The sequence below is a fragment of the Meleagris gallopavo genome, chromosome 7, assembly GCF_905368555.1.
Source record: "Meleagris gallopavo chromosome 7, MGAL_WU_HG_1.1, whole genome shotgun sequence".
NCBI classification, from domain to species: Eukaryota; Metazoa; Chordata; class Aves; order Galliformes; family Phasianidae; genus Meleagris; species Meleagris gallopavo.
The window spans coordinates 21521510-21547716 of NC_139410.1; the positions used below are offsets into that span (position 1 = coordinate 21521510).

A 26207-nucleotide genomic window follows, 5' to 3' on the forward strand; every position below is an offset into this window, starting at 1 on the left:
GGCACACACAGCTCCTCATTTTGGGGATGCACAGGGCAGCGACACTGACCTCCCCCCACCTGTGCCCCCCAGTCATGCAGACAGCTCTAGACCTACTTGTGCCTCTTTATTAGGGAGCTTTTGTACATTTATAAAACAATGACGCACATCTCCAATGGTCCCCTCCCACCATGGTGCCTATGCCCACCCCTTCCAGGGCTTGCTCCTATTGGAATGGCCTGCACACAGCACTGGGCGCCATCCCGCCCACCTAGCACCGTGGAGATGCTGCTGCTTGTGCCCAGATGATGGTGCAGGAGGAGGTGGTAGGCATGGGGGATGGGGGCATTCCCTGGGGCTGGGGACCCACACCATACATGCCACAACCCCACGGGCACCAGGACCCCCCTGGTGCACACTGTGCATGCCCTACTTAGGGGTTGTTTTTGTGTGCCCCTGTGCAGGAGTGTTGGATACCCACAATGCTTGCACCATTGGAGAAAACAATTCCAACTGTGGGTGTATTTGCAGGGACACTGGGCTATGCAGATGCCCTGGTCCTCGTACCCTATGTCCCATGCCCCACACATAGGACTCCTCCTGCAACTATGGCTTTGGCCAGGGCATGGCTGTGGTCTCCGGGTACTGGGGACAAGGACTGGTCCCAGCCAGCCTCCCCCTGAGGTCACCAATTCCTGCCATGGGGATTCCTCTCTGCCACATGTGCGTCTTGAGGGGGGCTTTGTTAGCCCGCCCCCCGCCTCCTGAGATATTTTGGGGCTATTTGCCCTGCGCTGGTGTCTGCTACAGTGGAGGGGGAGGCAATGTCCTATGGGAATTGGGGTGCCGGGGGTCCTGCTGAGGCCCTGCCACCCCCTGGCAGCAGGAGGACTGGGTGCAGGGCACCTTCCTATCTGTATACAGTCTGGGGGAGGCACAGTGGGTGCTCGGCACCTGGGGGGAGGAAGGTGGCAGGGGTACGTGCATGGTGCAGAAGAGCTGCAACAGTTGGGTAACAAGGACAGGTGCCTCAACACTGCCCAGGCGTGCCGGGGAACTGCACCTGGGGCAATCTGCTTTGGGCAATGCACGGGATGTGGGGCACTGGGAGGAGAGGATTTGGGGCAGACAGTCATTTTGCAGGGCTAAAACAGGAGTGTGGAAAGTCACAGTGCAGGGGTCTAGCTGGGAATAGCAGTGGGGAGGGAACCTCAGCCCTGGCAGGGTATGTGGGACTGGGGCAAGGTGGGGAGATGTCTGGGGGGTGTCACAGTGGTGGTGGTGCCAGGGGCCAGATGAGTGGCAGGGTGGTGCCATGCAGGTGAAGCTGCAGATAGTGTCCTCCGGCCCTGCCTGACCTGCAGCATGATGGCGACATTCTCTGGGAGGGGATGAGTGGTCCTGGGGGGACAGTGCAGGGCAGAGACCCCCTTCAGGAGAGGTCAGTGGGGAGGGGTTTGGAGGGGTTTGCAGGAAATCCAGCTCACCCCTTGCACGCACTGCCTTGCGGGGGCCCCCTGCCCCCCCAATCCCCCCTAGTGTGCCTGTCCTTGCCCCCTGCTAGTCTGCTCCTGCAGGCAGCCAAGTTGTGAGGCCACTTCTGCTGCTGGCTGGCGGGGCGGCCCCCCGACTCTGTGTGCTTGAGACAGGGCAAGCGGAGGGGCTGGACGAAGGGGCTGGGGGCAGCGACAGTGCCGGTCCCAGGGCCACAATCCCTCTCCATGAGGATGGGGCTGCAAGGGGTGGGGAACCCCAGCTGGAACCCCCTGACCCCAGCTGTCCTAGCAGGCGAAGTCCTCGAAGACACCCTGGTGAGGGTAGTGGTGACGGTGGTGGTGGTTGGGCAGGATGCCCGCATTGTAGGTGCCCTCCACGTGCCGGCCCAGTGTCTCACAGGGGCTCTGCAGGGATGGCAGCGTCAGTGGGGATCCTGCCTGTCCCCATTAATTCCCCCATCCAGCCTGGCTCAGCAGCCTGAGGCCATCAAGCTCCCTGGCTCCTGGGAGTGATGTCCCTTTCCCATGAAGCTGCTCATGTCCCCAGTACCTGGTCCTTGAGCTCCTCCAGCCCCAGTGTGGCAATGCTCCCCGAGGGCTTCTTCAGGGGTGGCTTGGAGCGCCGCAGGACACGACTCACCCTGTCGCGGATCACCTGGGGGCAAAAGGGGGTCAGCCTTGGGGCACCCACAGGGATCCTGTGGGTGCCCCAAGGTGGGACCCTGTGGAAGCAACCCAGTCTGCATGGGCCTGCCTCATGGTCACTGCTGGCCCAGGGACATGGGGTGATTCTGGGTACAGCATCTCTACCTGCATCCCTCTGAGGGATACCCATCCTCCTCCCACCGCCTCCTGCTGGGAGTTCCCCAGTTTGGGAGCTGTAGATAGATAGCCCTCTGGGGTGGCATGGCACTTCTCCCCAGAAAGTCTCGCCCCTGCTTGGCACCATGCTCCTTAGAGGACTCAGAGCACCTCATAAATGTAGTCCAGGATCTCCAGGATGGTAAGGATGCTAGCGCCGATGAACAGGCCCATCTGCCCCCCGATGTCCCCTGGGGAGGAAGAGAGAGAACTGGTCACCAGCAGCTGCTGCACAGCCTGAGTAAAGCCATTGGGGCTGAGGCCAGACAGCAGTGCCAGGGCAGCAGGATGGAGGGGGACAGCATGGTGACAGGGCTGCAGGATGGCATAGGACAGCATGGTGATGGGATCAGGGGCTGCAGGATGGAGGGAGCAGGCGTGTGCAGGATGAGGGATGGCCAGCCATGAAGTGGGTCCTGAGGAAAGGCTGGGGAGTCACCGAGAAGCCCAGCAAGGTCGTAGGCTTTCTTCTGCTCAATGGCCTCATAGTTGAGTGCCTCGAAGAAGATATCCAGCACCAGGAAGTTCTCCCTGTGGGGACACCATGGCTGTCACCAGCCCACCTACCACCACTGAGCCCAGACTCCCCTAGGCCCTCTCCAACCCGCCCCTTAGAGCTCTCTGGTGTGTTATTCAGGCTGGATTTACAGGACACTGGTTATGGTGGGGACAGGGACATGTCCTGGACTGGGTGGGACTGTGGGATGGGGAGAGGACACCAGGGAGGACACCACAACCACCCTGGGGAGAGGATGCTGGAGGTACTATGTGTACCAAGACCTGGCCTACACAAACTGCCAGGAGCAGGGTGGGGGTATCCCAGATTCCTAGAATCCCCACATGCCTCTGAGAGCCACCCCAGACCCTTCCTGCCCCAAGCAGCTCACCGAATGTAGGTCTCATTCTTGTTGTACTTTCGGGCTAGGTAGCGTGCCGAGCCCTTGTTGGGGATGCGCACCATGGAGATCTCCTTGCCGTAGCGGGTCAGGTTGCATGGTGTGGGGCAGCTGCAGCGCTCCTGGCTGTCCTCCACTGCTGCATCTGGAGGCATGCAATACTGGGCACAGCTGCACCCCCTGATCTCCCCCAGTTCACCCAATCTCTTGCCCATCCCCCAAACCTACCCAGCGTGTGGTCAGCACACTCGATGTACACATTGGGAGAGCAGATGGACTCATTGCCTGTGGAGAAGCAGTGGGTCAGGGATTGGGAATCCGATCCCCCTCTCCTATGCTCGCTCCCCTAAAGATGTGGGGCAGACTGGGAAGGGGCTAAGTGTTGCAGAGAGATGGGGTGAGCCTTGGGTGCAGAAGGATGGGAAAGGAGTGACCCTTGGCTGTAGTGGCCATTGGGTGCAGGCTGGAAGAAGCAGCCCTGGGAAGGAGGAGTGGGGTGTTGGGGAGCCCCCCACGAGCAGGTACACCCCTTACCTGGCATGTGGACCATGCGGCAGTGGCAGCTCCGCACCACGGCCTCCTTCTCACACTGCAGGCGGCAGGCAGCAATGCTGTAGGTATCATAGCCAGGCAGTGTCTGCTCTCCCTGCACACTGGCCCGGCAGTTCCCCCATGGCTGCGGCAGGTAGGTGAGCTGCCAGGGTGAAAGAGTACCATTGTAGTGACACATGGTGCTGGGTGCTGGGGGTGCTTCCCTGGAGCTGCGGGGCACCATGCACCACCCAGCAGAAGTTAGAGTTTCATGGGGAGAAGTGGCATCTCCACAAATGGCACTGCCCAGCTGCCCTCCTGCGTGGCTCCACACCAGCTCAGTCTCATACTAGCCCTCTGAGCCATACTTACCCGCTGTTCCTGGCAAGACACGAACGTCTGGAAGCCGGGCGAGACACCAAAGCCCAGCTGATGGATGTAGGGCGGCTCATCCTGGCTATGGATCTGGACACGGATGCCAGCTTCGAAAGATGTCTCATCTGTGGGAGATGGAAAGGGAGAGTGGGCAGCCAGCCCTGTCCCAGGGCTGCATGCCTGCCCACAGCACAACCCTCAGCCACACACCCCTGTACACCCCAGCACCCACACCTCAGCCCCAGCACCCCCAGTGTCCGGCTCACCCGCAGCCCCACTCACTGGTCTCCCTCCAGATGGGCAGGTATTCCTCCTGCTGGATGTCCAGCATGATCTCCAGCCCGTTGCCCATGCCACCCTGGCGGGTCACTCGAGGGTTCCTCCGGTCCCCATTGAAGGTGTAGCACTTGCCATAACGTGTATAGACCTGAAGATGGAGATGGAGAGGGATGGTGAAGAGCCCTCTGCAAGCAGGTAACATTCATTGCCCTCTTTACAGGATGCATCAGTCCCTGGGACGCAGGCTGGTGTGAGGCACGGACTCACAGGGTTGAAGTGCTGCGGGCCACAGCGCTCGCCCTGGAAGCGACACTCCACCAGCATGTCCTCTATCTGATGGCTCAGGCGGTGGAAAAAGCTCTGCATGGTGCGCTCGGAGCGACGGGGTGGCAGGAAGCGTGAGTAGTTGGCAAGGCGCGTGAGCCAGCGGCGCTGCTCATCCTCCAGCACGGCCAGCAGCTCAGGCACCAGCGAGCGGTCCTCCCGAGACAGCCCCAACCACTGCCCCACCGAGTACAGGTCAGGCTTGGTGAGCTGCAGGAAGCGCGCCCGGTTCGGGTTGCAGAGGGTTACAGCCGGGAAGCGGAGCTGGGGCACTCTGGCCAGGCGTGCCCGTGTGTGCACGGGGTGTGAGAGCAAGTGGTGCAGGCGGTCGGTAGCTCCAGTGGCCAGCAGCCCTGCAGAGGCCAAGAAGGCCAAGCCCCAGAGCAGGCGGCGCAGGCGGGACTGCGGCCGTGTGCCAATGTAGTGCAGCCCTGGGATGCGAGTGGCACGCAGGAAGCCACCCTGTCCTGGTGCGAGGGCTTCTCCATCTGGGCAGCACGATAGGGGCAGCGGCATGGCTGTAGTCAGGACAGATCCCACGCGCCCACCCTACAGCCCCGCTCACCGTCTCTCTCCCGGGAGCCTTTTGCTCGGCACCTTCCCAGAGCCGTATGTGGCAGGCGCCTTCCTGAGCTGTGACGGGCGAGGGGAGGGAGAGGAGGGGGCTGGTGCCGACGCACGCCTTCCCCAACCTCGATTTGGGAATGGAAAATTCCTCCCCAAGCCGGGCTGGGGGTTGGGGTAACGTGGTGCTACCCCAGGCTGGGCGTCCCGGCAGCCCCCCACGCCCCAGGACAGGATGCCACGTCCAGCTCCTCGCCCAGAGAAGCTGCACCCCAGCGCACCCCTCCCCGCTCTCTGGCCCAGGGTCCTGCATGCACCCCCAGGGGCACCCAGCCGATGTGGGGCAAAGCGGCTGTGGGGCTGGGAGCCCTTTCCCTGAGCTGGCAGCACGGTGCCAGGCCTGAGGGCACCATCAACGTGTGTGGCCCCACTCCCCACCGCGGTGCCGGGCTCCGCCGGCGCCCCATCGCCCTCCGTCCCCGTGGGGCTGCGTCGTGGGCCCGGTGCTGCGTGGGAGCCCTCCCGAGCCCGGCGGGCGCTTTGAAGTGACGGCTGCGGCTGTGATCAGAGCGCGGTGGCGGAGGGGGGAGGCACGCCGGCTGTCGGCAGGGCCCCGACAGCTCGTCAGGCCGCTTCAAAGCGCTCCCCGCAGCCTCCGCTCTCTCGGCAGCCCGCACCGGGGCCCGCGGGGCCGGGATCCGCCAGGGGGCAGCAGGGCGCCGCGCTAGGCCAGGCCCCGCCGGCTCAAGGCTGGGCACGGCCCGGCCTCGCGGCCCCGGCCCGGAGCAGGCCCGGAGTAGGGCGGGGGTAGGCAGGCAGTAGGGCGGGAGTAGGCCCGGGGCAGGCCTCGGCCAGGCCTTGGGGGAGCTCCGGGGCCGGGCCGCGCCGGGCTGGGAGGAAGGGCCTTGTCCCAGCCCCACGGGCAGCAGGGGAGAGCAGCCTGCCCCATGGCACGTGAGGACTCTCCCACAGCACAGTGCTGCCTTGGGTCCTCTGTGTTATAGGCTCCCTGCCCTTGGCACCTCCGGGACAGCCTGGAGCCTCACCCCGGCCCAGGGGAGCTGCCCACATGTGCCCCCACTCCTGGGACTCGTGCCAGTGCCTCCGTGTGGGGCTGCCAGAGCTCGACTCCTCACTGAGATTGATTGCGGCTCTGAGAGCTGGAGGCTGCCGGCCCGATAGCATCAGCCCTGCACACACCAGGGCAGCTTTTATATTAGTTTTCGTTAAACGGAGGATGAGCTTCCCCAGCTAGAGGAAATGTCATTTCTCTGAGTGCTTCCATCTCGTGTCAGCTCAGACATCTGCGAGCAGCATCACCGTTACCCTGCAGCAGGGTGAGGGATGCGGTAGGACGCAGAGGCAGGGCACGTGGGGACAGGTGACCCCAGGGACACGGACAGGGCTGGGCAGAGCAGAAGAGATCTGGAGGTGGCAGTGGCTTCATCCCCCGTCCACTGCAGCCATAGGCAGGCAGGCACAGCCGCTGGTGCGGAGGGCAGGCAGGGGTGCCCACAGCTCACAGCTGAGTTACTCACTTGTCGGCTGCTGGGGTGCTGAGGACAGCTGTGAAATCTCGCTGGCGAGAGCACAGCACAGTCCTGAAGGGCTTTGGCTTTCCAGCATGACAAACCCAATTAGATAACAGGGAGTGCGAGAGGAGGAGAAGGAGGAGGAGGAGAGGAAGGACAGAGGAGAAGGGAAGATGATTTTCTCCCCCACAGCTGACCCAGAAAAGTCCCCTCGCGGGGTGGAACACATGTGTTCTGCTGGGACGTGGCCCCCTGGCCACCCTGTTCCTCTCAGAGGGCACCCATGGGTGCTGCAGGCCTCAGGGCTGGGAGCAGAACTCCCGCATCACTTCATGGTCTGTCTGCTCAGCTGCCACACACCGGCATCCCCACGCAGGGGAGACCCCATTACGGAGGTAATTTCTCAACACGATTCCTCATTTCCCTGCTCTCTGCCGTGGAGACACTTTGACCTTGACAGAAATAGCTGCTGGCGCCGCAGCAGGCAGATCCCAGCTAGAGATCGCTGCCACTCAGGGGCTAAAGCTTCCTTCTCCCACCCCAAGCAGTGCTGGGACCTCCACATCCTTATCCCACCCCACAGAGTTCCCTGTCCTGCTCCCCTGGTGCTGGGCACTCTGTGGATGCTGGCCTTCAACATCCTCACCCCAGCCCACTTGCTAACACTGAAGTTTCCTCTGACAGGGAAGCACAAGGGTTGGCCCACACATCCCCGAACCCCCCTATCCCTGCCATGACAAGCCCATTGTGTCTGCCTCCGGCTGATCCCAGCTCACACAGGTATTTCTGCAGCTTACACGGCTCCCCATGGTATTTAGCCTCTGGAAGACGACATTAAACATTGCAAGCAGCGACAAATCCTGATTGCTCTGCAGAGACAAGAGGCCGCACTAAGCTTCCAGCCAAATGTTTGCATGTGAGGGAAATGAGCTGCAGCATGTGTGGTGCGGGCAGGTCCTGCTCCTGCATCCCAGGACACACAGCCCTGTCTTGTATTCCTGCTGGAACATGCAGCTGTAGGACACGGGCACCCGCTGGACCCAGAGATCACCAGGGCACCATGAGTTGGGGATGGAAGACTGGAGTGCTGCTGCCCTGGGAATGGAGGGATTGGTGATCAGGGGTTGGCCATCCAGGGGTGTCCTCTAGATGATGTGGGCAGAGCTGGGGTGATGCCATCTCCTTAGATGCTGCCTCCCACTCCGCTATTGCCTTCCTGAAACACTGCAGCACCGGCCCTGCTGGAGCTCCTCACCAGCCCCCCCCCACTGCCCAGAGCCTTCAGTTGTGTCCCCAGCATCCCACCCCTTGCAAAGAGCTGACAGTTCCCGCCTGGGCGCCCAGAGAGAGAAGCCGTAGCGCTGACGCCAGCATTGCAACTGCCCAGGATATGAGATCCGCTTGGATTCAGCAATTTCAACTCATTTCAAGCCCGATTCTGCAGCAATTTTCTGAGCCAGTGGGATGTTTTTGCCTTTGCAAACGTCCCCTCTCATGCATGGTCGCACCATTTCCCTTCCCTGCTCTCTGGAGGGATGGGGACCAGTGCCAGCTTGGCTTTATCCCAGCTTCAGCACCGGTGCAATTGTCCCCTACTCTCGCAGCCCTCTGCAATGTGCCCCTTCCCCATGCAGGGCCAATGCTGGCAGCAGGGATGGCTCCTGCTGGATTCAGCCCTACTTGGGGACGGGACTGACACCTCCACTGGGCTCTGCAGCCACAGTTCTGGGACAGCAGAGTAGCACTGGCCCCAAGCAGAGGACACCAGTACCAAGCTGGGCTCTGCAAGGGGGTGCTCTGGAGCATCCTCCGCAGCATTCCAATTTGCATCGGATGTCCCTGAAACAAGGGCACATCCTGGAGGGACCGGGACCCCTCCTGCTACCTCCTCACACAGATGTGCTGCTCTGCACAGGGCCAGCTGAGCCAATGCAAAGACGTGGGAGTTGGGGCTGGTGCAGCCCCGCTGGTGCCAAGTGGGCTCGTGGCCGGAATACCAAGTGCTCAGCTGTGCTGTCAGCTGGCAGAGCTGCTGGGGCACCCGCACTTGTGTGGAGCCCTTCCCACAAACCACCGCCCCAAGGGGTCTAACCACCGGTGCCAGGGTGGATGCGACACCAAGGCTAGGGGCTGGGACCTGTGGTCCTCAGTGCCAGCACACAGCCTCCTTCATCAGTGCAACGAATGCCTTCTCAGTGTTGTTCTTTCCCTCTTTCCCCTCCTGGGGGGGGAGGGAGAGGGAGGGAGGGCAGTCCCAGCTCCTCACTGATCTCCTCATTTCCAACCTAAATTTATTCATGGCCAGTTTGTACCATTTGTTCTCACGCCAGCATTGTCCCTCAGCTCAAATAGCTCTCTTCCCTCCCTTGTGTTTACTCCCTTGATGTATTTATAAACAGCAATCCCATCCCCTCGCAGCCTTTCTCCTGCCAGCCCACACGTGCCAATTGCTCCCATTTCCTCTCCTAATTCAGGCTGTGCTTGCTTGCACAGCCCGATGTCCCGCGCAGCATCTGCTCCAGCTCCCGCAGCTCTCTGCCCAGAAGCCACGCTTCTCCTGCAAGGCTATGCAGAATCTTGAACATGCCCTCTGCATCCCACAGCAGCTGTGGGACAGCGTCCCACCGGGGCTGGACCACTGCCCTGGCCACAGGGCAGGCAATAGCTGGTGGGGCTAAGCTGCTCCCTGCAGATCTCCCAGCTGCTCTGCAGCTGCTTGTGCATTCGTGCCATTTGCTTGCGCTGAGCACTTTAAAGCTGACACAAGGAGGGTCACCTGGGTGGTTTGAAGGATCCAATGCAAAGGGAATTGCTGAAGATGAAGAGCTGGGGCTTGCTGACAGATGATGGGGGATGGTGCCCAGCGCAGAACAGGGATGCAGAGGGGCAAGGACATGAGCTGGGGGGCTCTGCTCATCCTGATGGCAGACAGTAAACCTCTCTAAGATGCTGAGCACATGGTTGGGTGCTGAGCTGTAGGTTCTGCCTCATGGCAATGCCCCGTGGTTCTGTACAGAAGGCTGGTGTGGACTGAGCCAGAGGCACCACGGAGCCAGAGGGACTGGAAAAGGTGAAGAGCAGGAGGGAGTGCTTCCTGGCATGGGTTTGGCCCGTGCCAAGCAGTGCTCCTGCCATCTCTGTACACCCCCCATCATTCCCCTGCCAGCTCCGCATCCTCAGACCCCCCCGCACACTGGGAATGCAGCCCCCAGGCACGCAATGCACATCATGCTCCAGAAAATCGCTGTGATGGGCTGCAGCCCAGCCTCGCTCTGCTGCAGACTGAACAAAACACGCGCACAGAGCAATAACTGTGGTTTTGGGTACTGGGCTCCAAATGGCGGAGACGCGATGCCATGTGCTGTGCGGTGCAGGCGCGGCACGGCTGTGCCACTTGGCTGCAGGACCGGAGGATGGTCCCCACCATGTGGTCTCGTGTCCAGATGCAGTGCTGAGCCAATCCATCCCGCACGCTGTTGGAAGCAGGGATATCAGGAATGCCCCAAGGTGGGGTACGCAGGGTCCCTGGGGCCAGACACAGATCGGGCTCTGCTCTCTGCGTGCTGTCACTCTGCAGTACATCAGTGCCCAGCATGGTGCTGGCAGCAGCAGCCCCAGGGACTGCATCCCTTTGGAGGCAGATGTGCAGCAGCGCTGTGCCTGTCCCCAAAGGGTTAACAAGCAATTTCCTTTGCTGACAGCTCGGAGACCGTTCACTATCGACTGCGGGAGAATAAGAGGGGAGAAGCAGCGAGATAAAAAGGCAGCAGAGCTGGCACCGCCTGCTTAATCCCAGCGTTTAATCTGCTGGGGCAGCGCAGGCAGCCTTATCTCGCCGTCCTTCTGCTGCTCCATCTCATTACCGTTCCCACGGCTGCGCGGCCGCACCGCCAGTAAATGCGGGCGCTGAGCCGGCGTGCACAGCCCGGGGCAGCAGCTCCTGCCAGCCCGCCTCGCCGTCCCCGCACCGCCTGGCACCGCGGATGGCACCGCAGCTGGCATTGTCCCCTGCCCGGCCGGAGTAGGGCACGGGCAGGGGGTGCGCTGCCACCGCCACACATTCCTGGCTCTTTGTCACTGCGCGTGGCACAGCCTCAGCTATGTGCGTGCTGCCCTGATCCCACGCTATCTGCCCATCCCACTGGGCACACCGTGGCTGGCATCGTGGGGCCGCCACTGGGCTGCCCCACTGCCTCCCTGCAGGTGTTGACAAAAGCAGGTCCCTCCAGCCGTGGCAGTTATCTGCGAATCCGCGGCACTGCTGCCGCGCAGATGAAGCCTCCGTGCTCGCCCGGTTGTCACGGGGGTTATCCTGTTGCCTGCGGATGGGTTTACACTGATAAGATTTATTGTCAGCCCAGCTGGGATGCTGCCAGAGCCTCACTGCCTGCTCCTCTTGCTGAGTGATGGCATGGCTATACCACCAGCCTGAGGACAACAAGCCCAGCCCAAAGCAAGCACCCCAGCGGGCGAGGCAGGATGCTGCTCCCCAAACTGGGCCAGGCGCATCGGACTGTCAGCCCGCCAGGCTGGAAGTGCTGTGCTGGCTCCTGGGCAGTGGCGCGTGCTGCTCCAGCAGGGTCCCGGTGAGCCGTGCCCCAACACTGGCAGCCCATCTGTGCTGCTGGAGATGTGCTGATGGGGCTGGCAGCTCAGCTCCTGTCACAGCCTGGTGGCTTCGCAGCTCTCTGGTGTGCTGGGACTATAAGCAGGAGGAAAGTGGGGCGAAGCCCCCATCCTGCAGCTGGCCCTCAGCACTGTATCGGAGCATGGGCATATCCAAAAAAAGGGAACACAGCCCCAGAGTGCCCCCCTCAAGTCCCATCGCCCGCCCCCACACCACTCTCCCCAGCGCTGATTTCCCTGGGGCTGGCAGGGATTGACCTGAGCCACCTGGTGAGGCTGTACTGAGGCTGAACCAAAATAAATCCATGAACAGAAGGAGGGAAGCAAACTGCAACCATCTCCCCCGTCCCCAGAGTCACCGCATGAGTCCTGTATGGCTCCAATTACACCACTCCACGCCAGCCCCCGTCACCCCACTGACTCCCTGCTCCTGGGGCTTCGCTCACTGCACCAACACTGTCAGACAGGGCTGGAGGAAGCAAGGCATAAACAAACAATCTGAGCCCCTGCTGCACCCTCATCCCCAGAGCCAGCACGGGGGTCAGAGGGGTGGCAGGGGCTAGTGCCAACTGCCAGCACTTCGGGACGGGAGTGAAGTGGGGTGATCACAGCCCAGCGGTAAAGGGCTCGTTAATAGCTGAGCCCTTTTAGTAGAGATTAGGGAGCTGCACGGCTTTGATCTTTGATTGCCAATTTGCATCTTGAAGGCGCTGGGACCTCATCCAGTCTCAGCGCAACCCTTTGTGGTTATCTCGTGGCTAATGGATTTGTTCTTAATGCTGGAGCGTGCAGGCTAAAGGCTGATTAAACCCTCTCCGCGGCGCTAAATCAATGGAACAAACATGATAGGGGATGGCTCTCCCCAGCCTGTGTGCTCCTGGGTGTGGGGACGGTTGGTTGGGCACCCCTCCTTGGGGCCAGGAGCTCAGGTGACAACCAGAGCCTCCCCCAGGGAAGCTGCACAGAGAGGGAACCTGGCTGCAGGCTCCAGCATTGCAAGAGATGTTCCAAGTGATGCCCACACCTGGGGAAGCTCAGCTGCTGGAAACCCTGGGATGGAAGCGGAGTACCTGGGATGTACAGGACCAGGATTTTGTGAACTGGGGAGGGGGCTGCAAGTGGGGTCCAACCCCTCAGAGTGCAGGCTTCTGCTGGACTGTGGCACACTGTGATTCCCATCTACAAACTTTGCTATTGAATAATCTGCCCCCTGCTAATATTTGCTAGTGCAGGAGATAACGTGGCCACAGAAGTTAGTAGTGCTGGCATTTCCATCGATACAGGCTGGTGGCAGCGAGACAGCTGGGCAGGACGCAGTGCCATGCAGCACCTGTCCCACTCGTGTCAACTTGGTATCCCTTCCCTGCCTGCCCCAGTGTGTGCACAGTCATTCCCTGATGGGTGAGGCACAGTGCGATGCTTAGATCCAGCTCTGCGAGGAGAAGCCCAGTGTTATCAGCCTGGGGAGTTAATTAAGGTCATGTCAGGCGATAAGAAAACAAGATGTCAGAGCGGCGGCAGCACAGGGGGTCAGAGGCTGAAAAACTCCTCCTGAAAAGCAACTGCACTGAGATCTGCCAGGCACCGTGGATGGAGCAGCCATCACTGCCATGAGCAGCGGGGCTCAAAGGATGCCATCATTCACTGCCAGCTCGGGCAAGCTCACCTGGCACGGGGCAGGATGAGGTGGGGTGGGGCTGAATGGAATGGCATGGGATGGGGTGGGGTGGGGCTGCAAGGAGCTTGGCTGTTCTACACTGGGCTGGTGTAGAAGGGAGAGATGCTGAGCAGCCCTGGTTTTCCTGTCATATCCTTGCACAGCAGCATGGTGTTGGCAGGGCAGGAACTGCCTGTGAACCTTTGCCCATAATTAGCACATGTAATTGCAGAGCTCTGTGATGAGCAGGACCTCAGCACTGGGCACGCTGGCTGCACCACTTCTGCCTCCTCCATCTGCGTCCTGTGGGCTAGCAGAAGGAGCTGGGCAGTACGGGGCAGTGGGGGCAAAGCAGGGCCACAGCTGCCCAGGGACATGGGGACAGACACAGAGGACATGCTGCTGGCTCAGCCCCTTTCCTCTGCAGCCACAGTGGTGGCTGAGCAGCCAGGACATAATTACTATTTGCATCAATCTCAGCTTTGCATACGTCCTCACCCCCCATGCTGACCTGGAGGCGGCTGCTCCCTGCCCTGCCAGGGGCTGCAGCAGATGCCTCCTGCACAGAAGTGGCCTGGGGACAGCCCCATGCCTGGGGTCACTCCTGCCACTGAGGCATTGCAGGCAGATGGAGATGCTTCCCCACTCCTCTGGGGCTGTGGCTTCGTGTGGTCCCCTCCTTCCTCAGGCTGTGATGAAATAGCGCAGATTGCAGCCCTGGAGTGCCCACCTTTGTGCACCCAGGACAGCTTTTTGCATGTCCCCCCACTCGGTGCCCATTACCCAACTCGGGAAGGGTCTCAGCATGCAGGAGGTGAGGGGCACTGCATGGGGATGTGCAGGGTGCAAAGCTACCACCCTGTGGGAGCGTCAGGAGGAATGAGTGCAGCAGAGCACAGCGCCTGACAGCATGACAGCCGCTCCTGGCCCAATGTCACCGTGAGGCTGGCTTGGCCATGGGGTCTGGCTGGACATGCGAGGGGACATGGACACGTCCTGGCCCCAGGGACAGCTGCCAGCCCTCTGCAGTGGCTGTCACCAATGTGCAGCACCTAGGTCTGACCACAGCACCCATAGCACCCACACCGTCCCATCCCAGGGGGCACAGCAGACCTCAGCAGCACACGTGCCCGCAAGTGGAGCGGGGGGGACACGGTCTGATTGCAGAAGGCAGCAATCAGAACCATACAGCCCTCCAGTGCGATGGGCATCGGGAATTAAACTGCTAATGAGCTGCAGGCTGCAGGGCCAGCAGCGTGTGATTAATCAGGGGCTCTGACTGATGAGCTTGGTGCTGACTCTCCCCTCCCACCCCATGGCCCTGGCCCCATATATCCCCTGTGCTCACAGCCTCTCGCTTTGCTGCCCTCCCCTTTCCACCTGTGCTTGCGTTCCTGGCTTTGCAATCAAGAAGGCAACCTTTTGTTCTGCTGGAGTAAAACCTGTTGACTGTATCTAAGCTGAACCGGCACTTAATGGCCCTTCAGCACCCAGCACGCATCTGCTCCCAGAAAGGGCAGCAGCAAGCTCAAGGTGCCCATGCGAGGACCTTCCCCACCCATGCCCAGAGCCCGAGTACTGGCCACGTAGGCAACAACGTCTCTCAGGGCGCAGACCCCAGATGCATCCACTCAGCCTCTTGCTCCTCTCCTTGCTACCGGCGACACGAGGCAGCAGCACGTGGAGGGGCTGGCAGTGCCCTGCCTGCAGCCACTGCTGGCGCAGCACACCGGGGGCACGGATCAACGCGCACAGGGAAGGTTTTGCAGTGTAAGCAGGGGACAGCCTCAGACATCAGCCCGAAGCAATGCGCAGGGAGCTGCGAGAAAGCAGCTTGAACCCTGGCCGGTTTTCCTCCCGTTCCCGGCCCCTGTGGGGTTTCACACCCTCTTGACCTGGCTGTGCATGGCCGGGTGGTGCCGGGGGGGAGAGCCGCCCCTTCTCGCTGGCTGCACTTCCACCGAGGGAAAAAAGGGCAGTGATCAACACGGAGCAGGTTTGAGAGCTGCATGTTCTCCCCTATTGCACAATTAATCATGAGAAGTTTTCCCTCCTTTCGTGCATGAAACGAAATTTGGCAGGGCACTCTGACCACGGGGACGTGCTGCTCGCTCGCCGGTGAAAAACCCGGCCACATCTGGCACAGAGATAACCCCACACCATCCCCTTGTGTGCAGCTGCCATGCACGGAGCGTCCTCAGCCCCACAGTGTGCACAGGGAGGAAATGCAGTGCCCTGGGGAGACCCACGCTCCTGCTGTGCGGCCCCTTTCCATGCCGTGGTGATAATGCCGTCACCTCCACCTCTTCCTGCTCCCAGGTCCCTCGTGGTGCCCATCTCCTGTTCCCACCCAGCTGTGTCGCAGCATCAGCGCACTCTTTGCAGGCTCCAAGCGAGCCCAAACCTCCTCAGCAGCGCTCCAGCTATTTGTTATTGGAAAAAGGGGGAAATACGGTTTTCGACAATTATTGTTTTTTCCACCTGACTGGCTGCAAACTTGTTAATTTTTTTTCTTTAATGTGTGAACAGTGTCGACGGCAGCTGCATGTGAAATGACTCGACGCCCTATCTGCGGGTCCCTGGCTGGCTTTCAGCACTCACACCGCAAACATTGCCTTCTATAAATAAAGGCCTATATCTCATCAATGGCAGAACAGCGGCGCTTTATATAGTCGTCTTACATAAAACCGTCTCTCTTTATGGGCTCCAAACCATTGGCATCACTTAGCGCATCTCTGTAAACCTTCTGTTCCCTCCTCGGAGGGAGCCCCAGCACAGCCACACGGGATCCCACGCGTGCCCCAGCCCCAGGGGACAGCAGTGTTCCCAACCCTGCACACGGGACAGGACACGTGGCACATCCCCGGGGAGCCACACTAGGCGCGGGCGTCGTGGCCGCTGGCTCCCCCCGTATCGGAGACAGGCTTATTAAGTGTGCGATATTAAATTAGCCAGATAAGAGTGTAAGAGCTTTTAAAGTCAATTCATTAAATATAATTATGAAGAGAGCTTTTTTATGCTCCCGGTGATCCGATCTCAATCAGGGAGACGGTGGGAAAGCCGCTGGCTCCTCCAGCATCTCCGCTCCCCCGCTGCGTTGCCCCCGCGCCCCACTCCCCCCCCATCCCTTGGGCACCCACCGCCCTCGCTGCCATCCCACCGCCCCAGCACTCCATCCCCACGCTGCCACCAGGCCTGGAGCCACCCTGCTCGTGTCCCCTGCAGGAACACCCGACATCCCACGGTGCCCCAAGAGCGGCTGTGATGAGGGCTGCAGTGACACCCCCATGTTCCGTGAGCTCCTTGCTGTCATGCCACAGTATCCCACATCCCACCACCCCACATCCGCCAGCCCCATTGCTGCAATCCGAGACCTGGGCACACGGGCATATGGGTATCTGAGCACATGGCTGCCTCGTGCCTGGGTACATGGGGGCCAGAAGTTTTCCCTAGGCTGGGGTCTCTCACACAAGGCCATGGCAGGGGTTTGGGGGAACAGCTACCCACTGCTGGGAGCTGCCGGACTGACATTTATTTTTAGACGTGAATTGTATAAATTAGCATTTCTCAGTGGATTAAGCAGCAGGAATTGTGTAAAATTAAATGGCAACGAATTGCATTCAAGTCCCCCGGTTTCTGGCACAAGCAGCGCCTCGAGCTGTGCCTGGGTGGCTCGTGTGTAACAGCAGCAGGGCTGCTCTGGACAGCAACATGGGGAGCCTCAGAGACATGGGAATGGGGATGCACCAGCACGGCACGGCACGGCCTGCTGGGGCAAAATGGGATGGGCAAGTGCCCCGGTGGCTGAGCGGCAGCACCACATTGGGCAGAGGACTGAGACCAGTGCGAAAACTGGCTGAAAACGTGACATTTAAGGAGTGTGGTTCCGGCTCTGCCCGCTGTGCAGCACGGGGAACGGGGCACGTCCAAGTGAGGGATGCGCAGGAAAAGGCTTCTCCCAGGGCTGCCGACAGCCTGTGCATGGGGCCCAGCTGGCAGCAGGCTGCAGGGGAGCTCGCTGCGGCTCAGTGCTGTCCCCGCCGCCCGGGGAGATTTACAGCCCAGCCCGGCTTTATTGCACGGAAGATGCTTACGCTGGGGATTTTTCTCCCCATAGTTTCTTAATTTGCTATCCCATAAAGAACGAGGATTTGTGACGTTAAATAGGGGAAGATCATTTACCACTCACGGCTCTTACTTAAAGGATCCGCACGAGTTATTTATCGTGCAAGCGGCAGCGCCGGGGGGCACGCTCCAGCCGCAGCGGGTGGGCTGCCCAGTGCCACCACGGCTGTCATGCATGTGGCCATTGTGTGCAGAAGGGAGGGTGGCCACTACCCTGTGAATGCAGCTCTGGGGGCTGCAAGGAGAACTTCCCTTCCTTGCGTTCCCTGGGGCCGCAGCTGCTGCTTTGGGCACTGGATGCTCCGCAGTGGGGACATGGAGATCGGTGACCTCTGAAAGGGATGTGGTGACCCAGGGCTGGACTGAGAGTACTCTGTTCCAGGGCACGGCTGGTGGGCACAGCAGCTCCTAACCCACACGCAGCAGCCAGGACCTACTGGTGCTTGATATGCTGCTGGTGCTGTGATTCGGTCGCCCCCAGGAAGAAGCACAAGGGATGGGTTTGGCTCAGGGAACAGGAGCAGCAGCTCCCGCTACAAATGGCGTGCTGCCTCGGCAGGTCCCCCTGGCAAGGCTTTGGGATGTGGCCACAGCAGAGGGACCTCCCAAGCCCGTGCCCTGCACCTTCTTCCCCAAGATTTCCCCTTTGCTCCAGGTGCGTCAGGAAAGCAGCCAGTGAGAGGTGATGGGAATGCCCCCTTTCTGCTGGCAGCCCCCAATGTCCTGAGCTCAGGATTCCACCGCCCTCCTGCCTGAAGCCTACTTTGGTGCACAGAGATGGCACACGGGGCAGTCCTGGTGACTGTCCTAATGGTCACTCTGCACACTGGCAAGCTTATACTCAGCCCAAACCCCACTACCACACCATGCTGCCACCCAACACAATGTGGCCTCACTGCCTTTCCACTGGCCAAACCCCAAATGCCATGTCCCGCACCAGGGCTCCCTGTGCTCACCCTACTGAACCCCACTCCTCTCCAGCAGCCAAACCCAGTTGCTCAGCTACAGCAGGCAGGGAGTCCTGCAGAGCCCCAGCACCTGTGGGGTGTCCCTGCTGCTCCCCTTCCCTTACCCCCCCCCACTATTCCACCCTGCATAGCCCCCCCCCCAAAGCACCTCTCAGACGCTGCTTTGCCTAAGACAGCATCACAGAGCAGGCTTTGTGGTGAAGCAGGACGTGCTGCATCAGCCATTTCCAGCCCCATGGAGCCTCCTCTCCCCCCACAGCCCCCGGCATTGCATCCCGCTCCCCGGCACTGAGCGGCTCCGGCTGGCAGCACTGCTCCGGGAGTGCAGCGAGCCGAGCAGCCCCTGGCAGCCGTGGGAGAGTGCCGGCTCATTTCCAGAGTCATTATGGTCTGAAAAGGGTCCCATCAGGTATTCAGCCCGTTCAGCACATTTATTTTCCCAAACCACAGCAGGGATTTGCGATTCCAGGCTCAATATTAGCAGAGCCATGAGTTCGCAGTGCCTGGCAATGTGTTCGCAGGTGGCAGCAGGGTGCTGGGCTGGCTGGGGACCCGTGGATACAAAGGGCAATCCCGGGGTTCATGGACGTGGCCATGCCCGGAGCAGAACCCACTCAGGGCACTGGGCACGTGTGTTTGCACGCACACACGTGCATGTGCCTACCCGATCTGCACACATCGCTGTGCATGGCCCACAGGCAGGGGGGCTCTGCTAGGTGCCAAGGGGTCTCTGCCCCCCCATTCCATTCTCACTGTGCAGAACATCCTGCGATGGATCAGCTCAACTTGTGGCGAGTTGAGGCTGGAGAGAAGCTCTGCATCATCGTGTTCCCCCTTCCCGCTGCTCACCCACTTGGGGACCGCTCCCCAGCCACCCTCGATCCCCCCCCACAGCCCTGGGGCCGGCGGCAGTGCCGTGCTGCAGCACAGAGTGCTCCCACAGAAGGAGCAAGCATCCTCTCTCTCTCTCTCTCCGTGTGAAACTTGGAGGGAAACTCAAGCACGGAGAGATGCAAACTTCAGCAGCCGGAGCGAGCCAGGGAGCCCTGCTCCGATGTGGCACAACAGGGGCAGAGCCCTTGCACCGATAGGGTCCCCGGGGGGGCACCCAGCTGCGCACTCACCACCGTGAAATCCCGGGAGGAGCAGTTCTCGCCACTGAAGTTGCAGCTCTTGAGCATGTCGTCGAGCTGGTGGCCGGTGCGGTTGACGATGTCGGCCATGTCGGGGTCGGGGTAGAGCAGGTCGGTGGCCTTGTGGCCGTCACGGTCCTTGGGGGGCAGTCCGGTCATGTTGGCCAAGTGGAAGATGTCGGCGTCGGTGAGTGCGGAGTGGCGGTAGCGGTTGATGTTGCAGATGGTGATGGCGGGGAAGACCATCTCACGGATGGCTTCCTCGTCCAGGGCCACGACGTGGGGGTGCTCCAGGTAGAGCAGCGCCGACTTCGCCGCCTGGTAGAGGAAGAAGGCGAGCGAGGCCAGGAAGGCGAGCGCCCAAAGGGTCTGCCGCACGCCCGGCCGCCCCGTGCCGCAGATGTGCCCCAGGCCGTGCAGCGTGCTGGCGCTGGCGAACGCGGCCAGGTCCCGGGAGCGCGGCCGAGCCGGTTCCTCGATCAGGCTCTCCTTGTCCCCTTCTTCTTTCTCCTTCTGCTTCTCATCCTCTTCGGCAAATTTGATTTTACACACGATCTCAATCGGCATCTGCCCCGCCAGCGAGCTGCCCCCCGGCACGGGCAGCAGCCGAGAGCCCGGCCAGGCGCTGGGAGGGGGCTCGGGTCCCCCCCACGGCCCAGCACGGCGCCGGGAGGGCCGAGCCGTGTCGGGAGGGAGCGCGGCCCCGCTCCGCAGCTCCGAGCCGCCGCTCCCCTCTTGTCTCACTCGTCGATCGTCTCCTTGTGCCTTCGCTTATCAGCACGAATACAGCTGTCAAAAACCCCTCTCTCTCCTCTCCCTCGCTCGGTGTCTCTGCCTCTCTCCTTCGCTCCTCTCTGGTTAAGACCCCGGCAGATACAGGCAGCATTTAGGCATCATGTGCTAATAAAATCCAGGGAATACTTAATAATTCAAGACATGTCAACATTATTTCATCGTCAAATAAAGAGCGAGCGCCGGAGAAAGAGGCAGTGTGAAGGGCCCTGCGCCTCCGGGGCAGGGAACGCGCTGCGCCCACTCTCCAGCCCCGGCTCCGAAGTGCCGCCGGAGCCACTTGTTTGAATGGCCGGGACCCGCCGGAGCCGCGCCGAGCCGAGCCGAGCGGAACCGCGCCGTGCCGAGCCGAGCCGCACCACGCCGTGCCGCGCCGAGCCGTGCCGAGCTGTGCCGAGCCGTACCGTGCCGAGGCGGGCGGGGCACGCAGCCTGCCCCCCGCCGCCGCTCTCCCCGCCTCGCCCCGCCGTGGCCCGGCCCGTGCGCCCCGGGGCAGCGCGGCACGGCGCGGCTCGGCGCGGCGCGGCGCGTGGGGGCGGGCAGCCTGCGGGCAGCTCGCCCGGCGGCTCCCTTCTGCTCGCCCGCCCGCGGACTCCTCCTGCCTCGGCGGCTCTCTGGCCGTTAACCGCCTCCCTGCCGCGGCCCGACGCGCCCAGGCTCGGGAGGCACAGAGACCGGCCGGGAAACCCCCGCCGGCGCGGTCCCGGGAGCTGGTCACCGCGGGCGGGCAGCGCTGCGGGCAGTGCCTCCCCCCGAGCCCCGGGCTCTGCTCGCTCCGCGCCCTCCCCGCGCGGGACGCAGCCCCCGTGGCAGCTCGGAAGCCCCATCCGTCGCCCTGCTCCGGGCTCTGCCCGCGGCCCCCGCTGCTGCCCGGATCCTGCCGCTCCCCGTGCGCGGCTCCGCCGCGATGCGCCCCGGCTCCCCGCCTCAGTTTCCCCAGCTGGAGGCGGAGGGTTCGCTCCATTCAGACCCACGAGCCGCGCAGCCCTCGGGTGGCACCGCAGGGGGAACACCGGCATAAGCCCGGCACCGGGCAGCCCCTGGGAGACGCGGGAGGCACGTGTCTGGCAGGGTACAGGCGGCGAGACCTCGCATCCCCCCGGGGCGCCCGCCGCAGGTCAACGTGACCTTCACTGTGCTGCCGATGCCAACAGCAAAGCTTTCCCCGGTCGTCCAGCGAGCACACACGCATCTTCAATCTTCCCATCGATCCGTGCATGGCACACATGTTCCTGCCTCCGTGCAGGTCAATACGGCATGATGGGCTGCCTCCGGCAGGCAGCACGCACAGCCCAGCCGCCCGCATCACCCTGCTTGGGGTGTGCAAGGCACACGTGCCTGCCCTGGTCCACGGCAGGGACCTGAATGCCCGCGGGGTGGGGGTTGTGCCCCATATCTTTCGGGCAAACCATGCTGTGTGGCTAGCAGACTTCCCCATGACCTTCTGCGGCCAAAGAGGTGCACCCTCTCCTCCCTCCGCTCCTTCATTGCTGTGCCCACTGGCTGTGAGAGTTTGGCTGGGATCGGGGTCAAGCTGTGCCCAAACAGGTGGCACTGGGACACAAGCCCCATGCTAGCTGTGGCATGGGTAGGGCAGGGCAGGGCAGCGAGCAGGGCCACAGGCAATGTGCTGTGGATGGAGCTGGCAGGTGTATGCAGAGGCTGGCAGAGATGCCCACTGCCCAAATGCGATGGGTCCAGCTGGGAACTCAGCTCTTGGGGCAGCACAGGCAGCTATTGCTCGAAGGACTGGCAGCTGGGAGGGCTCAGGGAGATCAGTGCTTGGAGGCTGCTTTCTCCTGGGACACAGTGAGGCACCAGTTGGATCAGCCTCGGCTGGGGCTTGGCAGCATGTCTGGTTTCTCACTGTTCTGCACCAGAGCCTCCCACCTGCGACTGGCTGAGCATGGCACATGCACACAGGGCTGGTGGGAGGAGGCGAGGAGCAGGCAGGGCAAGGGAGCCAGCCAGGAACTCACTGGTGGGTCAGGAAATTGGAATCCTCCTGGCTAACCCTGCACCCTCATGCTGCGCTGGGCTGGGTGAGCAGCAGGGTCCTGGCACAGAGCCCACGCGCTGCGCTCTGATGGCAGGGGGAGGCTGCGAGGGCTGGAGAAGCCAGGACTGGAATTCGAAATGATGTTGACAAATCGGAGAAATGGCCTGAAAACAATCCGATCCGATTCAAAAGGACAAGCAAGAAGAGCCTGGCTGGCTTGGGGAGCAGAAGAGCCCATGAGCAGCCAGAGGGCAGGGCGAGTGGATGGGCAGTGGGCAGTGTCACCACACTCACTGCCCAGGGCAGCCCTGGCCGGGCACACAGTGTGATAGCTGGATCTACACAGGACACGCAGGGGGCTGTGCACATAGAAGCCAGGATTCCAAATGCCCAGCAGGCAAGCAGCTGTTGGGAAAAGCAGCCAGGAGGCAGGGAAGGGGAGGAGAAGCCTCATTGGTTCAGATATGGAAAGTAGGAACAGCGCTGCTTGCAGGGCAGCTGAAGCTCTCACTGCTGGCCACAGCTGCCCCATGCCCGGTCCGGGATCAGCCATCAGGAAAAATCCCCGCTAATTGGAAAGAGCACAGAGGATAGCAATAGTAGAGCAGTGACAGAGGCTGCAGGCAGCGGGGTCTGGGCGAGAGTGGAGGCAGGGAGACTGCAGCCTCAGACCATATGAATGCTGTGAGCGCAGCAGGAGGAGCTTTGCAGCGTATCGGGCAGTTGGAGCTAAGCAGGGTGCCCCTCGGCTGGCCCCGACCCACAGCAGTGTGTGCGTGGGACCGATCCTGCCCGCTGCCCTCCAGCACCGTGGTGATGATTCATCCCCTCTGAGACACAGCCGCTGTCCTTTTCTATTCTCAGGCCAATCTGGGAGAGATTTGTTTGTGATTTTCCTGCCTTGCTGCCCAGCCGACAGATTGATTATTGGCTGTGCCCCCTCCATCCGGACGGACTGTGACGCAAAGGCACAAGTGAGGGTCCCCCTGTCCTCTCCCCAGCTGCCAGCACCAGTCTTAGCCATGGGAGGCAGTGAGACCGGAGCCAGAGCTGGATGCGGCCCTGCGCCCACAGGGAGCGGCTGTAGGATAATCATTAATTTTGATCTAATTGGAGGAAACGTGGCTGCAAAGCCGCAGTGCCAGTTGGATCCTTCCTGTGCTCCCGTGCCCGCCTGGCGGGTCGGAGTGGGCAGCCGTGGGATGTGGGATGACAGGGTGTCTGGTCCCATTATAGGAGTGGGACTGGGCACAGTCAAAGCCCCCCACATGTTGGGTGTCAGTCCCCTGTTCCCAGCCATGGGTGGCATCTGCCGGGGACAGCACATGCATCCATAATGCAACACCCCATCAATGCACTGACCCCGTCTGCATAAAAAACCCTATTAAACACAATACCTTATTAAATGCTTTACCCCAACAAAGTGCAATACCTTAATTAATGCAACACCCCAATTAAGGACAACACTCCCATTCAATTTATTCCTTCATTAAGCACAAAACCTCAATTACAACGTCTCTTTTGTAAGCTGAGCGCAAGAGTTCTCACAAGGTGCCCTGGACACCTTTTGCTGCCTCCTGCAAACCAGCACCGGGATGCTGCAGCTTTTGGGTCCTGGCTGTGGGGACGCACCAAGGGGCTTCTGTAGGGACTGAGGGCCTGATTTGGGTAGACTGGGAGGAAAATGTCTGCCAGTGGCTCTGCAACCATGCACGTGCCCGTGCAGGGTGCCACAGACTTGCTGGAGAAAGCTCCGTCGCGGTGAGAATGCTGGGGCCAGCACTGAGCTGGGACCGCCCCATTGCCGTCCCCACATAGCCCGTCTGTCTCCCCCAGCCACTTGTCACCTGCCTTGTGGTTTATAAAACTTTAAAGCTAATGGTGTAATAAACGCCAATAATGATATTGCAGCTGCACCGGGGCACCCTGGGATGAATACATTACGGGAGCTGCGGCAGTTGCGCACGGAGGGCAGCAGTGGGCCTGGGAGGTGCTCCAGCGGTGCCGCTCAGCGCCGGGATGCTGTCCTGGGACGAGCCGCTGGGCAGCCCCCGGTGCCGGGCGTACGTCCTCGTCCTCCAGCTCCTGTGCACGGCTGCCGCTCCGTCACAGCTGCGTGGGCACAGCTGGCACAGCTGTGAGACACCTTGTAGCCACGGGCCGTCCCCGTAGCCGTATGACAGCAGAGGGGCAGAGCACAGCTGTGCGCAGGGAGGGCGAGAGCCCAGTGCCACCCTGAGCGTCCCTGTTCAGCACGACCGTCCCTACTGGGGGAGCAGGAGGACGCACAGCAGGGCTGGAGCCGCACGGAGTCAGTTGCTCTGGTCCCTGGGCTTGTCTGCGGAGCGATGCGTCCCAGCAGGGCTGGTACCCGCAGGACACACTCCTCCTGCTCACCCCCTCCTCGGGGCCGTGGGGAGCTGGGGGAGCATGCCCAGCCAGCAGAGCGTGAGGAGCGACTCTTCATGCTCCGTGAGACATTGCTCAGCTGCTCCTTCGCGCTTGGCTGCGCCGGCGGGCCCTGCCCTGTGCCCTACAGCCACCAAGACCGTGACATTGTCATCGGGATAGTTGGCAGCGCCCCTGGACAGAGGGCAGGAGGAGCATAGGAGTGCTGCCCACTGCCCTACCAGCAGCTCCTGCCTCCTGCTCATCTGTCCTAAAACAACAGAGCTATAAACTGCCTTGACGCGGCATTACGACTGAGGTTTTAAATGCACCCAAGTCAGGAATTCAAAGTTATGGGTCCCCGAGCAGCCGTAGCTCAGCCACATGGTGCCCATTATGGCCCCGCGCGTGCACAGCCGCCGTGCCACGGGCAAGGGGCAGAGTTAGCGTTACCATGGGAACCATTGCTCCTGATTCCCTGACATCTGTGTGATTAAAGCCTCAACCTCCGTGCCATGGCCCCACCAATGCAGTGAGGGCACCCCCGTGTCCTACGGGCCATCAGGAGCCATGTGTCCTTATTTCTTCTTGCCCAGAGGGACGGCTGTGGGCTCAGCACCCCACAGCACACAGCCCTCTCCGGCTCTCTTTGTGGGGATGGGCACCCACGTGCTCCAAGCTGGGCACTGAGCATGGGGTGCGCTGCAGGCACCAAGTGCCATGCTGCACTGCATCCTGGGCACGGGGTGCAAACAGGAGCACGAGCACACTGCAGACAGCAGCAGCACGAGCATCGGTCATGCTGAAATGCCAAATGGAACAGGCGCTGGGCACACCTGGAACACAGCGCTGCCTGCAGAGATGGCTGAGCGCTTGGCAAACAGGAAAACCACAGCTGGCACTGCCTCTGAACGCATTTCAGCAGCTGCCACACAGCGCTTTAGACACAGGGCTAGTGCTGTGCAAATAACAAACATGCCACAGGTAGTAAGTGCACTCTGCAATTACCAGCCATCCCTGGGCATCGTGCGCTGCGCACACCGTGACCGCAAACACACTGCAGGCACCAATTTGATGCAGAGGAGCCTGCAGCCAAGACAGGGCACCGAGTGCTGCAAACAGCCGTACAGTGTGCCAGCTTGGGGTGCTGTCCCCATGGGTGTGTGTCCCTGCCTGTCCCCACAGGAGTGACAGCCATGCAGCAGGGCTGCCGGTGCGATGCGTGCTGGTGCGCTCAGGGCCTGTTATTTCATTTTCACTTGTCCCATCCCATTAGCACAGCTGTCTGCCACCAGAGAAGGGAAAATTGATGCTAAACGGGATATCAATTTATCATGGAGTGTGTCACCCGCCGCACGGCTCTGCCAGCCGAGCTGCAGAGACGCGCTGCAGCAGCCAAGCAGCACCTGTAATTAACAGCTCGTCAGTTTCCCCGGCACAACACAGCACAGCCCGGGCACCCTCCGGCGGGTGCAATAGAGGGAATCCCAGCAGGTGCCACTCCCAGATGGGCACCAGGCAGCAGCGTCACCCCCATGCCCACCCCAGTGCCAGGAGGTTGGTACATGGGCACAGCATGGTCACAGGACGGGAATGTCTCTGTCTCCATACCGTGTCCTCTGGCACCTTGCTGCTGCCCCTATGAGGCAGAGTCGTAACTCACGGCATGTCGGTGCCCAGTG

General features: G+C 61.4%; 2 protein-coding genes across 2 annotated transcripts; both read right to left on the bottom strand.

Annotated features, from left to right (window-relative positions):
• Nucleotides 1-87: 87 nt before the first annotated feature.
• ASIC4 (acid sensing ion channel subunit family member 4) lies at nt 88-20858 on the bottom strand. Its single transcript, XM_085228016.1, has 10 exons — nt 19338-20858; nt 4421-4565; nt 4136-4263; nt 3767-3926; nt 3461-3517; nt 3224-3377; nt 2776-2867; nt 2448-2527; nt 2026-2130; nt 88-1880 (listed from the first exon to the last, which is right to left on the bottom strand). The coding sequence occupies exons 1-10, from the start codon at nt 19911-19913 to the stop codon at nt 1761-1763; spliced, it is 1617 nt and encodes a 538-aa protein (XP_085084142.1). The 5' UTR covers nt 19914-20858; the 3' UTR covers nt 88-1760.
• Nucleotides 4571-14421, bottom strand: LOC146543992 (acid-sensing ion channel 1C-like; the record flags this gene model as incomplete). The annotated part of the gene is made up of 1 exon (XM_085228191.1): nt 4571-14421. A coding segment is annotated over exon 1 (687 nt), but the record flags the coding sequence as incomplete, so codon positions are not given.
• Nucleotides 20859-26207: the final 5349 nt, after the last annotated feature.